This window comes from Symphalangus syndactylus, chromosome 4 (genome assembly GCF_028878055.3).
Source record: "Symphalangus syndactylus isolate Jambi chromosome 4, NHGRI_mSymSyn1-v2.1_pri, whole genome shotgun sequence".
NCBI lineage: Eukaryota > Metazoa > Chordata > Mammalia > Primates > Hylobatidae > Symphalangus > Symphalangus syndactylus.
This window is the reverse complement of record NC_072426.2, coordinates 73,764,211-73,779,050: the sequence shown is the minus strand read 5'-3', so window position 1 is coordinate 73,779,050 and position 14,840 is coordinate 73,764,211. Positions and strand designations below refer to the sequence as shown.

The following is a 14,840-nucleotide window of genomic DNA, read 5'->3' as shown; positions in this document are numbered from 1 at the left end:
ACATGTACACCATGGAATACTATGCAGCCATAAAAAAGGATGAATTCATGTCCTTTACAGGGACATGGATAAAGCTGAAAACCATCATTCTGAGCAAACTATTGCAAGGACAGAAAGCCAAACACCACATGTTCTCACTCATAGGTGGGAATTGAACAATGAGAACACATGGACACAGGGTGGGGAACATCACACACTGGGGCCTGCCGGGGGGTGGGGTGGGGGGAGCGGGGAGGGATAGCATTAGGAGATATACCTAATGTAAATGACGAGTTAACGGGTGCAGCACACCAATATGGCACATGTATACATATGTAACAAACCAGCACATGGTGCACATGTACCCTAGAACTTAAAGTAAAATAAAAAAAAAATCTTGTAACAAATGAAAACAAAAATAAAAATTTACCTAAAACTTATAAGATGCAGTGAAAGTTGTACAAAAAATGAAATTTAGAGCTGTAGACACACAAAAAGAAAATCTCAAATAAACAACCTAACTTTATGCCTTAAAAAAAAAACTAGAAAAAGGACAACCTAAACCCAAAGCTAGCAGAAAAATTAATAAAGGTAAAATCAGAGATAAATGAAGTAAACAGAAAAACAATAGGTAAAATCCATGAAATCAAGAATTGGCTCTTTGAAAAGGCTGACAAAATTGAGACATTTAGCTAGATTGAATAAAAGAAAGAAGACTCAACTAAAATCAGAAATGAAAAAGAAACATTATAATTTTATAAACTAAAAAGGATTATAAGAAAATACAATGCACAACTGTAGAACAAAAATTGGATTACCGAGGTGATATGAATAAATTCATAGAAACACCAACCTACTAAGACTGAATCATGAAGAAATAGAAAATCTGAACTATAGAGGAAGTGGAGCAAGATGGCTAAATAGATGCTTCCACAGATAGTCCTCTCCATATGAACACCAAATTTGACAACTAACTAAACACAAAAAAAGACCTTCATAAGAACCAAAAAACAGCTTAGGTACCATGTCGCTCACAGTGAGAAAGAGCACCAAGTGCTTTCTTGAGATCTCCAATTCCAGACCTTTGCTCTTAGATGGCATTTCTGGACCTATCCTGGGACAGATGGGAGCCTGCTGTCCTGAAGAGTGAATCCAAGGCCTGGCAGCATTCACCAAAAGCTAACTGAAGAGCCCTTGGTCCTTAAATAAACACAGGTAATACCCTGGCAGTGCTCCCCATGGGCCTGTGGTGGTGCTGGTGAGACTCCTCTGCCTTTTAGTGAAGGTGATATTCTCTGGTGGCATGTAGTAATTACTCGCTTTTATTTTTTGTGTATCCATTAATATATTTTTAGATTTGAGGTTACCATGAGGCTTGCAAATGATATAACCCATTATTTTAAACTGATGATAACACTGATTGCACAAACAAAAAGACAAGCAAAAAGGAAACTAACAAAAACTCTTAAATTTGCCATTTTGATGCCAATAATCCTTAAATTTGCCCTTTTTGGCCTTTGCAGCTAATAACACTTAATTTTTCCTAATTCTAGAATTAAATTTTTCCCTAATTCTAGAATTGAAAAATGCAATGAACATGCTGAATAATGCATCAGAGTCCTTAATAGCAGAACTGATCAGGCAGAAGAAAAATTAGAGAGTTTCAAGATTGGCTATTTGAAAATACACAGTCAGAGGAGAAAAAAGAATAAAAAACAATGAAGCATGCCTACAAGATCTATAAATTAGGGAAAATTTAAGTGTTATTAGCTGCAAAGGCCAAAAAGGGCAAATTGAAGGATTATTGGCATCAAAATGGCAAATTTAAGAGTTATTGGCCTCAAAGAGGAGGTAGAAAGAGGGAGATAGGGGTAAAAAGTGTATTCAAAGAGATAATAACAGAGAACTTCCCAAACCTAGAGAAAGAGATCAATATTCAAGAACGAGAATGTTATAGTAGCAGATTTAACCCAAAGAAAACTACCTCAAGGCATTTAATAATCAAACTCCCAAAGATCAAGGATAAAGAAAGAATCCTAAAAGCAGCAAGAGGCAAAAAAACAAGTAACATACAATGGAGCTCAAATACATCTGGCAGCAGACTTTTCAGTGAAAATCTTACAGGCCTGGAGAGAGTAGTATGACATATTTAAAGAGCTGAAGGAAAAAGACTTTCACCCTAGAATATTATATCTGGCAAAATATGCTTTAAGCATAAAGGAAAAATAAAGACCTTCCCAGACAAACAAAAGCTGAGGGATTTTATCAACACCAGACCTGTCCTATAAGAAATGCTAAAAAGAGTTCTTCAATCTGAAAGAAAAGGACATTCATGAACAATAAGAAATCATTTGAAGGTATAAAACTCACAGGTAGTAGCAGACAGAAATACACAGAATAGTATAACACTATAATTGTGATGTGTAAAATACTCTTACGTAGAAAGACTAAATAATGAACCAATTAAAAATAAATAGAACTACAACAACTTTTCAAGACATAGTTAACAATAAGACATAAAGAGAAAAATCAAAAAGTTAAAAAGCAGGGGAATGAAGTTAAAGTGTAGAGTTTTTGCTAGTTTCCTTTTTGATTGTTTTTGCTGTTGTAGTTATTTGTTTGTGCAATCAGTGTTAAGTTATCATCAGTTTAAAATAATGGGTTATATGATTTGCAAGCCTCATGGTAACCTCAAATCTAAAAATATATACAATGGACCCACAAAAAATAAAAAACAATGACTACATGCCACCAGAGACAATCACCTTCACTAAAAGGAAGACAAAAAGGGAAGAAAGAAGGAAGAGAAGACCACAAAACAACCAGAAAAGCAATAACAAAATGGCAAGAGTAAGTCCTTAGAATCAATAACAACACTGAATGTAAACAGACTAAACTGTCCAATCAAAAGATACAGAGTAGCTGAATAGATTTGCAAAAAATCAATATCCAATGATTGGTTGAGTACAATAAACACACTTCACCTATAAGGATATGCATAGACTGAAAGCATAGGGATGAAAAAAAGCATATTCCATGCAAATGGAAACCAAAAAAATCAGCAGGAGTAGCAACACTTATATCAGACACAATACATTTCAAGATAAAAACTATAAGAAGAGACAAAGAGGAGCATTATGTAATGATAAAGGGGTAAATTTAACAAGATAATATAACAATTGTGAATATATATGTACCCAAAACTGGAGCACCACAGTTTATAAAGCAAATATTATTAAAGCTAAAGAAAGACATAGACCCAAATACAATAACAGTTGGAGACTTCAACACCTCACTTTCAGCATTAGACAGATCCTCTAGACAGAAAATCAACAAAGAAACCTCGTACTTAATCTATACTATAAACCAAATAGATATTTACAGAACATTTCTTTCAGTGGCACCAGAATACACATTTTTCTCCTCAGCACATGGATTATTCTCAAGCATAGACCATTTGTTAGGCCACAAAACAAGTCTTAGAACATTCAAAATAATGAAATAGCCAAGATTTGGAAGCAGCCTAAGTGTCCAGCAGCAGATGAATGAAGAAAATGTGGTACATATACACAATGGAGGACTATTCAGCCATAAAAAGAATGAGATCCTGTTTATGTGCACAACATAGATGGAACTGGAGGACATTATGTTAAGTGAAATAAGCCAGGCACAGAAAGACAAACTGCATGTTTTCACTTATTTGTGGGAGCTAAAAATTAAAACAATTGAACTCATGGATGGACACTGAGAGTAGAATAGAAGGATGGTTAACCAGAGGCTGGTAAGCATAGTGGGGGAAATGAGGATAAGTACACAAAAACAGAAAGAATGAATAAGGTCTAGTATTTGATAGCACAATAGGGTGACTATAGTCAATAATTATTTATTTATACATTTTAAAATAACTAAGAAAGTATAATTGGATTATTTGTAACACAAAGGATAGATACTTGAGTTGACGGATACCCCATTCACCCTACTGTGATTATTACACATTATATGCCAGTATCAAAATATCTGATATTCCCTATAAATATATACACCAACTATGCACCCAGAAAAAAATTATAAACTAAAAATTTAAAAAAGAAAATCTGAATAGACCTATAACTAGTAAGAAAATTGAACCGGTAATCAAAAACCTTTCAATAAAGAAATGTCTAGGACCAGATGGCCTCACTGATGAATTCCATGAAACATTTAAAGAAGATTTAACACCAATCCTCCTCACACTCTTCCAAAAAATAAAAGAATAGGGAAAACTTACAGAATAAGACCAACATTACCATGATACTAGAACCAGAAAAAGACATTATTTTTAAAAACATATAGAGCAATATCCTTATGATACAGATGCAAAACTTCTCAAAAAATACTAGAAAAATAGACTAATGGCATATTAAAAGAATCATACACCAAGACCAAGTAGGATTTATCCCAGGAATGAAAGTGTGGTTCAAACTAGGAAAATCACTCAGTATAATACACCACATTAATAGAACAATGGAAAAAGCCACATGATCATCTCATCTCAACTGATGCAAAAAAATGCATGTGACAAAATCTGTTACCATTTCATGGTTTAAAAAACACTCTCACAAAACTATGAATAGAAGAAAACTTCCACAACATGATAAAGCACATTTATAAAAACCCACACCTAATATACCTGCCTTAGTCCATTTTCTATTGCTATAACTGAATACCTGAGACTGGGTAATTTGTAAAGAAAAGACATTTATTGCTTACAGTTCTGAAGGCTGGGGATTTCAAAGTTGAGGAGCCACATCGGAGGAGTGCCTCCTTGCTGGTAGGAACTCTCTCTGCAGAGTGCTGAGGCCGTTCTGGGCATCACATGGCGAAGAAGCTCACAAGAGACAGACAAACTGACTTTTATAGAAGACCCATTCTCTTGATAACCCATTAATCTATGAATGGATTAATTTATTCATGTGGCAGGGCCTCCATGACCCAATCAACTCCCAAAGGTCCCACCTGTCAACACTGCTACAATGGGGACCAAGTTTCCAGCACATGAACTTTTAGGGTATACATTCAAACCATAATAATATCCAATTGTGGAAGACTGAAAATTTTCCTCTTAAGGAAAAAATGAGGATGTCTGCTTTCATCACTGTTATTCAACATTGTACTAAAAGATTCAGCCAGAGAAATTAGAAAATAAAAAGAAACAAAGGGCATACAAATTGGGAAGGAAGAAGTAAAACTATCTTTATTCACAGATGATTCGTATATATATATATATATATATATATAATTTCAAAGGTTCCCCACAAAAACATTAGAGTTAACATATAAATTCAGCAGTTACAGAATACAAATCAGTGTGTTCTTTGATTTAAACGTGGCTCCTAAAGTTCATATACTAGAAACTTAATCCCTGGTGCAACAATGTTGAGAGTTAGGCTCTTTAAGACAAAATTAGGTCATGAGGGCTTCATCCTTATGAATAGATTAATGCCATTATTGTAGGAGGGAGTTAGTTATCATAAAGTGGGTTCCTGAGTTTGTCCCCCTTCCTCTCTCTGTTGCTCTCTCATGCTGTCTCGCCCTTCCACCTTCTGCCATGGGATGATGCAGCAAGAAGGCTATAGCCAGAGGCAGGTCCCTTGACCTTGGACTCCCCAGCCTTCAGAACTGTAAAAAATAGATTTTTCTTTATATTAGCCAGTCTGTGGTATTGTGTTACAGCAACCCAAAATGGAGGAAAACGCGGGGAATGAGAGTTATTGCTTAATGAGTTTCCTTTTGGAGTGATGAAAAGTTGTGGAAATAGGTGTTAGCGATGGTCGCACAACATTGTGAACATAATTAATGCCACTGAATTGCATAAAGATGGTTAAAATGATACATTTTATGTTACACATACTTCATATTTTGAAAATTTTAACTAGATTAATTCAGTTCAACTTGACTGCTGGGATAAAAGAAAACGTCTTTAGATAATAATAAATATTTAGCACAGACAATGGATCATCACAGGTCAAACAGAGGCATTTCCACTTCAAAACACAATAGAAGAGTGTCGCTCCTGTATCCTCCACTACAGCCATTTAATTTTGTCTTAAAAGTTTAGGTCAATGCCAATCCCAAGCAAAAACAATGAAGCTGGAGGCATCACACTATCTGACTTCAAACTATACTACAAGGCTACAGTAGCCAAAACAGCGTGGTACTGGTACCAAAACAGATATATAGACCAATGGAACAGAACAGAGGCCTCAGAAATAACACTACACATCTACAACCATCTGATCTTTGACAAACCTGACAAAAACAAGCAACAGGGAAAGGATTCCCTATTTAATAAATGGTGTTGGAAAATGTGGCTAGCCATGTGCAGAAAGCTGAAGCTGGATCCCTTCCTTACACCTTATACAAAAATTAACTCGAGATGGATTAAAGACTTAAACATAAGACCTAAAACCATAAAATCCCTATAAGAAAACCTAGGCAATATCACTCAGGACATAGGCATGGCCAAAGTCTTTATGACTAAAACACCAAAAGCAATGGCAACAAAAGCCAAAATTGACAAATAAGATCCAATTAAACTAAAGAGTTTCTGCACAGCAAAAGAAACTATCATCAGAGTGAACAGGCAACCTACAGAATGGGAGAACAATCTTGCAAAGTATCCATCTGACAAAGGGCTAATATCCAGAACCTACAAGGAACTTAAACAAATTTACAAGAAAAAAACAAACAACCCCATCAAAAAGTGGGTGAAGGACATGAATAGACACTTTTCAAAAGAAGACATTTGTGCGGCCAACAAACATGAAAAAAGCTCATCATCACTAGTCATTAGAGAAATGCAAATCAAAACCATAATGAGATATCATCTCACGTCAATTAGAATGGTGATCATTAAAAAGTCAGGAAGCGGCAGATGCTGTAGAGGACGTGGAGAAATAGGAATGCTTTTACACTGTTGGTGGGAGTGTAAATTAGTTCAACCATTGTGGAAGACAGTGTGGCGATTCCTCTAGGATCTAGAATTAGAAATACCATTTGACCCAGCAATCCCATTACTGTGTATATACCGAAAGGATTCTAAATCACTTTACTATAAAGACACATGCACACGTATGTTTACTGTGGCACTGTTCACAATAGCAAAGGCTTGGTACCAACCCAAATGCCCATCAATGATAGACTGGATAAAGAAAATATGGCACATATGCACCATGGAATACTATGCAGCCATAAAAAGGATGAGTTCATGTCCTTTGCAGGGACGTGGATGAAGCTGGAAACCATCATTCTCTGCAAACTAACACAAGAACAGAAAACCAAACACCACATGTTCTCACTCATAAGTGGGAGTTGAACAATGAGAACACGTGGACACAGGGAGGGGAACATCACACACTGGGGCCTGTCGGGAGGTGGGAGCCTAGGGGAGGGGTAGCATTAGGAGAAATACCTGATGTAGATGATGGGTTGATGGGTGCAGCAAACCTCCATGGCACATGTATACCTATGTAACAAACCTGCACGTTCTGCACATGTATCCCAGAACTTAAAATATAATAATAATAAAAAAATTTGGCCGGGCGCGGTGGCTCACGCCTATAATCCCAGCACTTTGGGAGGCCAAGGCGGGCGGATCATAAGGTCAGGAGATCGAGACCATCCTGTCTAACATGGTGAAACCCCGTCTCTACTAAAAATATAAAAAATTAGCTGGGTGTGGCGGCATGCACCTGTAGTCCCAGCTACTTGGGAGGCTGAGGCAGGAGAATGGCGTGAACCCGGGAGGTGGGGCTTGCAGTGAGCCGAGATGATGCCACTACACTCCAGCCTGGGTGACAGAGTGAGACTCTGTCTCAAAAAAAAAAAAAAAAAAATTAAGTTTAGGTCAATGCAATAAAATATTGATTGAATACTAACATTATATATGTTGGAAAGGAAGAAAAAAATTATCTTTGCTTTTAACCGTATATCAAACACCTAAATAACCTAGCAAAAATATTACGTATACAGAAATCATCTTTTTTTCTGCTATGCTCAGATTAATTTTGGGTGTCATATTAAGAATTCATAACACCACATACTATTATTTGCTTGAGATAAAGCTACTGCTTCCCCTTTACACAGATCTTAGTTAAAATAGACTCTCTAAGTAATATAATGACAACTCACCAATTTTTTTTTTTTTAGATGAAGTGTCACTCTGTCACCCAGGCTGGAGTGCAGTGGCGTGATCTCGGCTCACTGCAACCTCCACCTCCTGGGTTCAAGCGATTCTCCTGCCTCCGCCTCCTGAGTAGCTGGGATTACAAGCACGCACCACCACACCCAGCTAATTTTTGTATTTTTAATAGAGACAGGGTTTCATCATGTTGGTTAGGCTAGGCTCGAACTCCTGACCTCGTGATCCACCCGTCTCGGCCTCCCAAAGTGCTGGGATTACAGGCGTGAGCCACCACGCCCGCCCAACAAGATAATTTTTATATAATTGTTGTTATATTTGTATGCTATCCAGTGACTCCCTAACAAGTTGTTTGTATATTTAATAATGTTTTCCCCTCATTTATTTATAATTATATCATGGGAACACATAATCATTCAATCACATTTTCATCTTCCAAAACAGAATCTTTTTACCTTGAGATTTTTCTGCTGCTTGGTAAGTTTGTTCTTCAGTCATCTTTTGTAATTGTTCTTCTGAAACATCAGCCTTAATAACAAAAGTTGTAATAAGTAATTAGAAATTATATATATCAAGACTGATATTTAATTACCTGCTTTAAGAAAAAGAGCTAGCTTTTTGCTCTCATCTACAATGTCATTGCAGAAACATTTTATTTTTCATTATTTCCTGAATGTATCAAATTAAAAAGTCAGAACAATTAATGGACCTGAGAGGCAATTGGGAACACTGAATAGCAAGGAGGGTGCCCAAGCAATATCGTGATTTTTCCCTCGCAAATAGTTCTAAGCAAATAGTGTTAATAATTATTAAGATTCTTGTTTAGATTTATATTTTAGTCTGTTTTAATCTTTAGAAGAACTCAAATGGCTTACAAAATTATTATTACAGGAATACTTTAATAAATTGTATGATAAAAATATATTATGGATACACGACAAATATGTACAGCCCTTTTATCTTTTCTCTTTTCCCCAGAATTTTTGCCCGCAGAATTTCCTAATTAAATGCTTTTTAACAAAAGCAATTCTAAAAATTGTCTAGGTCTTGTTTGCAGACCTATATAAAATTATTTCAAAATTAGTTTGCTTTTACAATCATCTTATTGTATAAAAATATTTTTTTGTAGATGAAGCTGAAAACTATGAAAATTTCCCTTATCTCAGAATGACATATCTTTTACATTACCATTAAAACTAAAATGTAACCCACAACTTTTTAATCAATATGAAACAATTTTTATAAGTTAAGAATATTACTTAGATTCCCAAATATTACTTTCAGCATTCTAAATATAAAGTGGGTTGTGTTAAAAGGCAAACTTTAATTCTCTTGAAATAAGAAAATGTTGAATTTTTAACCCATTTAAATGGGTTAGCATTTATTTATTGAAGGAGCAATATGAAATAAACAGCTTTCAAGTTTCTATATATATCATACCTTTTTACTTTCTGTAAGAACAGGGGGCAAAATAAATGGTGATATCACTGTTTCGTTTTTTTGAGCCAATGTTCCAACAGACAGTGAATCTTGAACTTCTTTGCTGGATGATAGTGTTGTAAGTGATTTATCATGGGTCTCTGATGGAGATTTATAGGATTGGTTTTCAGCAACTGAAACTTCATTTGAACTCTCTAAAAATGCTGATTCATCTTGAGACTTAAGGATCTGTGAAAGATCTGAAATAGCAGGGCTAGATCGTTTCTTCTCTGAGCTTTAGAATTATAAAACATCTGGTATTAGATTACGTGAAGACCATTTTATTTGCAACTGAAGAATCATTTTAATAATATATAAGGATATTAAGTAATTATAATTACTCATTAATTTATGGTAATTCCAATATGAAATTGATGCTAGGTAACAAGTTGAGATAGTAACATATGTCCTGTGACTTAAAGGGATACATAATACGAAGGAAATCATTTGAAATACTCCAATATAATCATTATTCAAGGTCATAAGCCACAGAACAAGAAAAATTTACTCAGCCAAAGTAGAACATAGGATGGTTTTGGAGATTTACCCTTTAGTCACATTTATTCCAAAATTATTTTTCCACAATTTTATTTCAGAATGAAAATTAAAATATCTCCACAGTCGCTTTGACATTAAAAGATCACCATCTTTCACCAAAGTCAACTTCCCAAGCTCTGAGTTAGTTTTCTTTAAGATAAGGGATATTTGTTCTCCACCAGTTGCCAAAGGATCAGCTTTCCAGATTCCAGAACTAGGGTAACCAGGTGTCACAGTTTGGATGCACAATCCCAGTTTTTGCTTGTTGTCCCAACATTCTAGTTTAGATGATAATTTAACTGATTAAACTATATGAAAATTTAACAAAGCTTTCCTAGTCCTATGAAATGCAACAGAATTTGATGCATTTTGTTTTGAACAGCTATTATCCTAGTTGACATAATTTGCCTAAGGTTTGTTGCAAAGTGTTTAAAATAATTTGAAGTTTGGTCTCACAGAAGCAAAATTTTTCAATGTACCTACTGCCACCTATCCTACGTTTGTTAGTTTAGAATGAATTTTAAACTGCAAAGTTTGGGTTATAAAAAAGGGGAGTGGGGTGGAGAGGACAGCTCTGAAAAAAAAAGCATATATATATATATATATATAGTGCTGACAGTTTAAAAAAACATAGAATTTATGACAGACTTTTGTAGTGGCATTATAAAGCAAACTATCATATTAAAAGTAAAGAGAATAGTTGGCTTCCTATCCTAAATTAAGGATGGCATCTCATTCTCCAACCTGATTTATTAGTTCTATTAGGTATTTGAATTTAAGATGATTAGTTCTAAAATAAAGTCTAAAACTCATCTGGAGACTATTTGTTACAGTTATTCACAAACCACCACCCCAAAACTAATATTATCACATAGCTAAAAATAGAAAGCAAAATGTTTTTAAAGATTCTGAAATGGTTATTAGGGGACATCATTAATCACTTGATTCTACACAGGCAATTTTCTTATAACAATAGAGAAAATATGTGGCAATACAAAGAACAATGCCTTAAATGCTAATATACTGTTCATTTATAACCATATTCCCACATTCAGGCATTCCCCACTTCTATTGTCTCTTGCAACCATAAGGAACCACAGCATAACAACCATGATACTTCCGCTGAGGGGGTCAGGAATAAAAACTACTAGGAAGGTGTGCAAGCAATGCTGTATTCAAGCTTGTGTCAGTCAAAGAGATGTGGAAATACTTTCAAAGCCCTACTGATTAGATGGTGAAGGAGAAGGAGAAGGAGGAGGAAGAGAAAGAGGAGAAAGAGGAGAAGGAAGAGGACGAGTTGAAGGAGGAGGAGGAGGACAACAGCAATGATGACTGTAGAAGGCAGCCTATAGCCACAAAGAAAATAATAATAAAGCAAGTTATTTTCACCCTCCCAATTATTTGGTGAATTGCCAAAAACAACCAAAATATAGTTTATAAATCTTACTAAATTTGTGTTATTCACTGTCTGCTTTAGATTAAGACTCTCTAATAATCACTCCATGTCTAAATACTACCATATAATAGTCTAATTATGAGCATGTATTTTAGCAGCTTTTATATAAGCATATTGACAGCACTCTACGTGACAGTCTTCAACATCACTGAAGTGGTATAAAGAGTGTATCTCTTCCCGCTTGCAAAAGCATTTGTTAACTCTGAAGATCTGAGCATTGCATCCTTTTCTTACTAAGCAAATAGATGTACAAGAGCACTATCTGTTATGCATATAATCATGGATACTTCATAATTCTTAAATCAGGCAAAATGGAAAATGTCACTGAATGATAACTGCCGAAACTGACCTCTTTATTTTTTTTTTTTCTTTCTAATACCTTCTTTTTCAAACTGCCCTATTTTTTTTTCTTTCCAATACTTTCTTTTTCTGGAAATTTCCTTAACTCCATCTATTTTCTAAAATGTCAACACAACCCCCAACCCATACCCTCACCCCTTAGGGAAAAAAACTCTCACAGGTATTGATGTTACACTGAATTTTTAATTATCAATGCAAATATGAGACAAATTACCAATAAAATACTAATAAAATATTGATATTCTTATCTGCAATAATACAAGATGTGGAACGTATTCCTATATAGAAGAAAAACAAAAATATCTAGGACCCAAAATGTGTAATACAGTACAAACTAAGATGAATCTAAAAATCAATTTTAGTGGGGTGCAGACAAGATGGCCGAATAGGAACAGCTCCAGTTTACAGCTCCCAGCGTGAGCAATGCAGAAGATGGGTGATTTCTGCATTTCCAACTGAGGTACCAAGTTCATCTGACCGGGGAGTGTCAGAAAGTGGGGGCAGGACAGTGGGTGCAGCCCACCGTGCATGAGCTGAAACAGGGCGAGGCATCGCCTCACCCGGGAAGCGCAAGGGGTCAGGGAATTCCCTTTCCTAGTCAAAGAAAGCGGTGACAGACGGCACCTGGAAAATTGGGTCACTCCCACCCTAATACTGTGCTTTTCCAACTGGCTTCACGAACAGCACACCAGGATATTATATCCCACACCTGGCTCGGTGGGTCCTATGCCCACGGAGCCTCGCTCATTGCTAGCACAGCAGTCTGAGATCAAACTGCAAGGTGGCAGCAAGGCTGGGGTAGGGGAGCACACCATTCCCCAGGCTTGAATAGGTAAACAAAGCAGCTGGGAAGCTCAAACCTGGTGGAGCCCACCGCAGCTCAAGGAGGCCTGCCTGCCTCTGTAGGCTCCACTTCTGGGGGTAGGGCACAGACAAACAAAAGACAGCAATAACCTCTGCAGACTTAAATGTCCCTGTCTGACAGCTTTGAAGAGAGTAGTGGTTCTCCCAGCACACAGCTTGAGATCGGAGAACTGGCAGACTGCCTCCTCAAGTGGGTTCCTGACCCCTGAACAGCCTAACTGGGAGGCACCCCCCAGTAGGGGCAGACTGACACCTCACAAGGCCGGGTACTCCTCTGAGACAAAACTTCCAGAGGAACGATCAGGCAGCAGCATTTGCGGTTCACCAATATCCGCTGTTCTGCATCCACCGCTACTGATACCCAGGCAAACAAGGTCTGGAGTGGACCTCCAGTAAACTCCAACAGACCTGCAGCTGATGGTCCTGTCTGTTAGAAGGAAAACTAACAAACAGAAAGGACATCTACACCAAAAACCCATCTGTAAGTCACCATCATCAAAGACCAAAGGTAGATAAAACCACAAAGATGGGGAAAAAACAGAGCAGAAAAACTGGAAACTAAAAATCAGAGCACCGCATCTCCTCCAAAGGAACACAGCTCCTCACCAGCAATGGAACAAAGCTGGATGGAGAATGACTTTGACGAGTTGAGAGAAGAAGGCCTTCAGATGATCAAACTACTCCGAGCTAAAGGAGGAAGTTCGAACCCATTGCAAAGAAGTTAAAAACTTTGAAAAAAAATTAGATGAATGGATAACTAGAATAGCCAATGCACAGAAGTCCTTAAAGGACCTGATGGAGCTGAAAACCAAGGCACGAGAACTACGTGACGAATGCACAAGCCTGAGTAACCGATGCGATCAACTGGAAGAAAGGGTATCAGCGATGGAAGACAAAATGAATGAAATGAAGCGAGAAGAGAAGTTTAGAGAAGAAAGAATAAAAAGAAACGAACAAAGCCTCCAAGAAATATGGGACTATGTGGAAAGACCAAATTTACATCTGATTGGTGTACCTGAAAGTGATGGGGAGAATGGAACCAAGTTGGAAAACACTCTGCAGGATATTATCCAGGAGAACTTACCCAATCCAGCAAGGCAAACCAACATTCAAATTCAGGAAATACAGAGAATGACACAAAGATACTCCTCAAGAACAGCAACTCCGAGACACATAATTGTCAGATTCACAAAATTGAAATGAAGGCAAAAATGTTAAGGGAAGCCAGAGAGAAAGGTCGGGTTACTCACAAAGGGAAGCCCACCAGACTAACAGTGGATCCCTCAGCCGAAACTCTACAAACCAGAAGAGAGTGGGGGCCAATATTCAACATTCTTAAAGAAATTAATTTTCAACCCAGAATTTCATATCCAGCCAAACTAAGCTTCATAAGTGAAGAAGAAATAAAATCCTTTACAGACAAGCAAATGCTGAGAGATTTTGTCACCACCAGGCCTGCCCTAAAAGAGCTCCTGAAGGAAGCACTAAACATGGAAAGGAACAACCGGTACCAGCCACTGCAAAAACATGCTAAATTGTAAAGACCATCGAGGCTAGGAAGAAACTGCATCAACTAACGAGCAAAATAATCAGCTAACATCACAATGACAGGATCAAATTCACACATAACAATACTAACTTTAAATGTAAATGGGCTAAATGCTCCAATTAAAAGACACAGACTGGCAAATTGGATAAAGAGTCAAGACCCATCAGTGTGTTGTATTCAGGAAACCCATCTCATGGGCAGAGACACACATAGGCTCAAAATAAAGGGATGGAGGAAGATCTACCAAGCAAATGGAAAACAAAAAAAGGCAAGGGTTGCAATCCTAGTCACGGATAAAACAGACTTTAAACCAACAGGATCAAAAGAGACAAAGAAGGCCATTACATAATGGTAAAGGGATCAATTCAACAAGAAGAACTAACTATCCTAAATATATATATGCACCCAATACAGGAGCACCCAGATTCATAAAGCAA

The 14,840-nt window shown here is 36.8% G+C and overlaps 1 protein-coding gene across 1 annotated transcript in view; it reads right to left on the bottom strand.

Annotated features, from left to right (window-relative positions):
* CCDC7 (coiled-coil domain containing 7) overlaps positions 1-14,840 on the bottom strand; it is a 434,096-nt gene that overhangs the window by 233,387 nt on the left and 185,869 nt on the right. Inside the window, 2 exon segments of the mRNA XM_063637339.1 lie at positions 8,614-8,686; positions 9,599-9,872. Of these exon segments, the coding sequence (XP_063493409.1) occupies positions 8,614-8,686; positions 9,599-9,872 (347 nt within the window).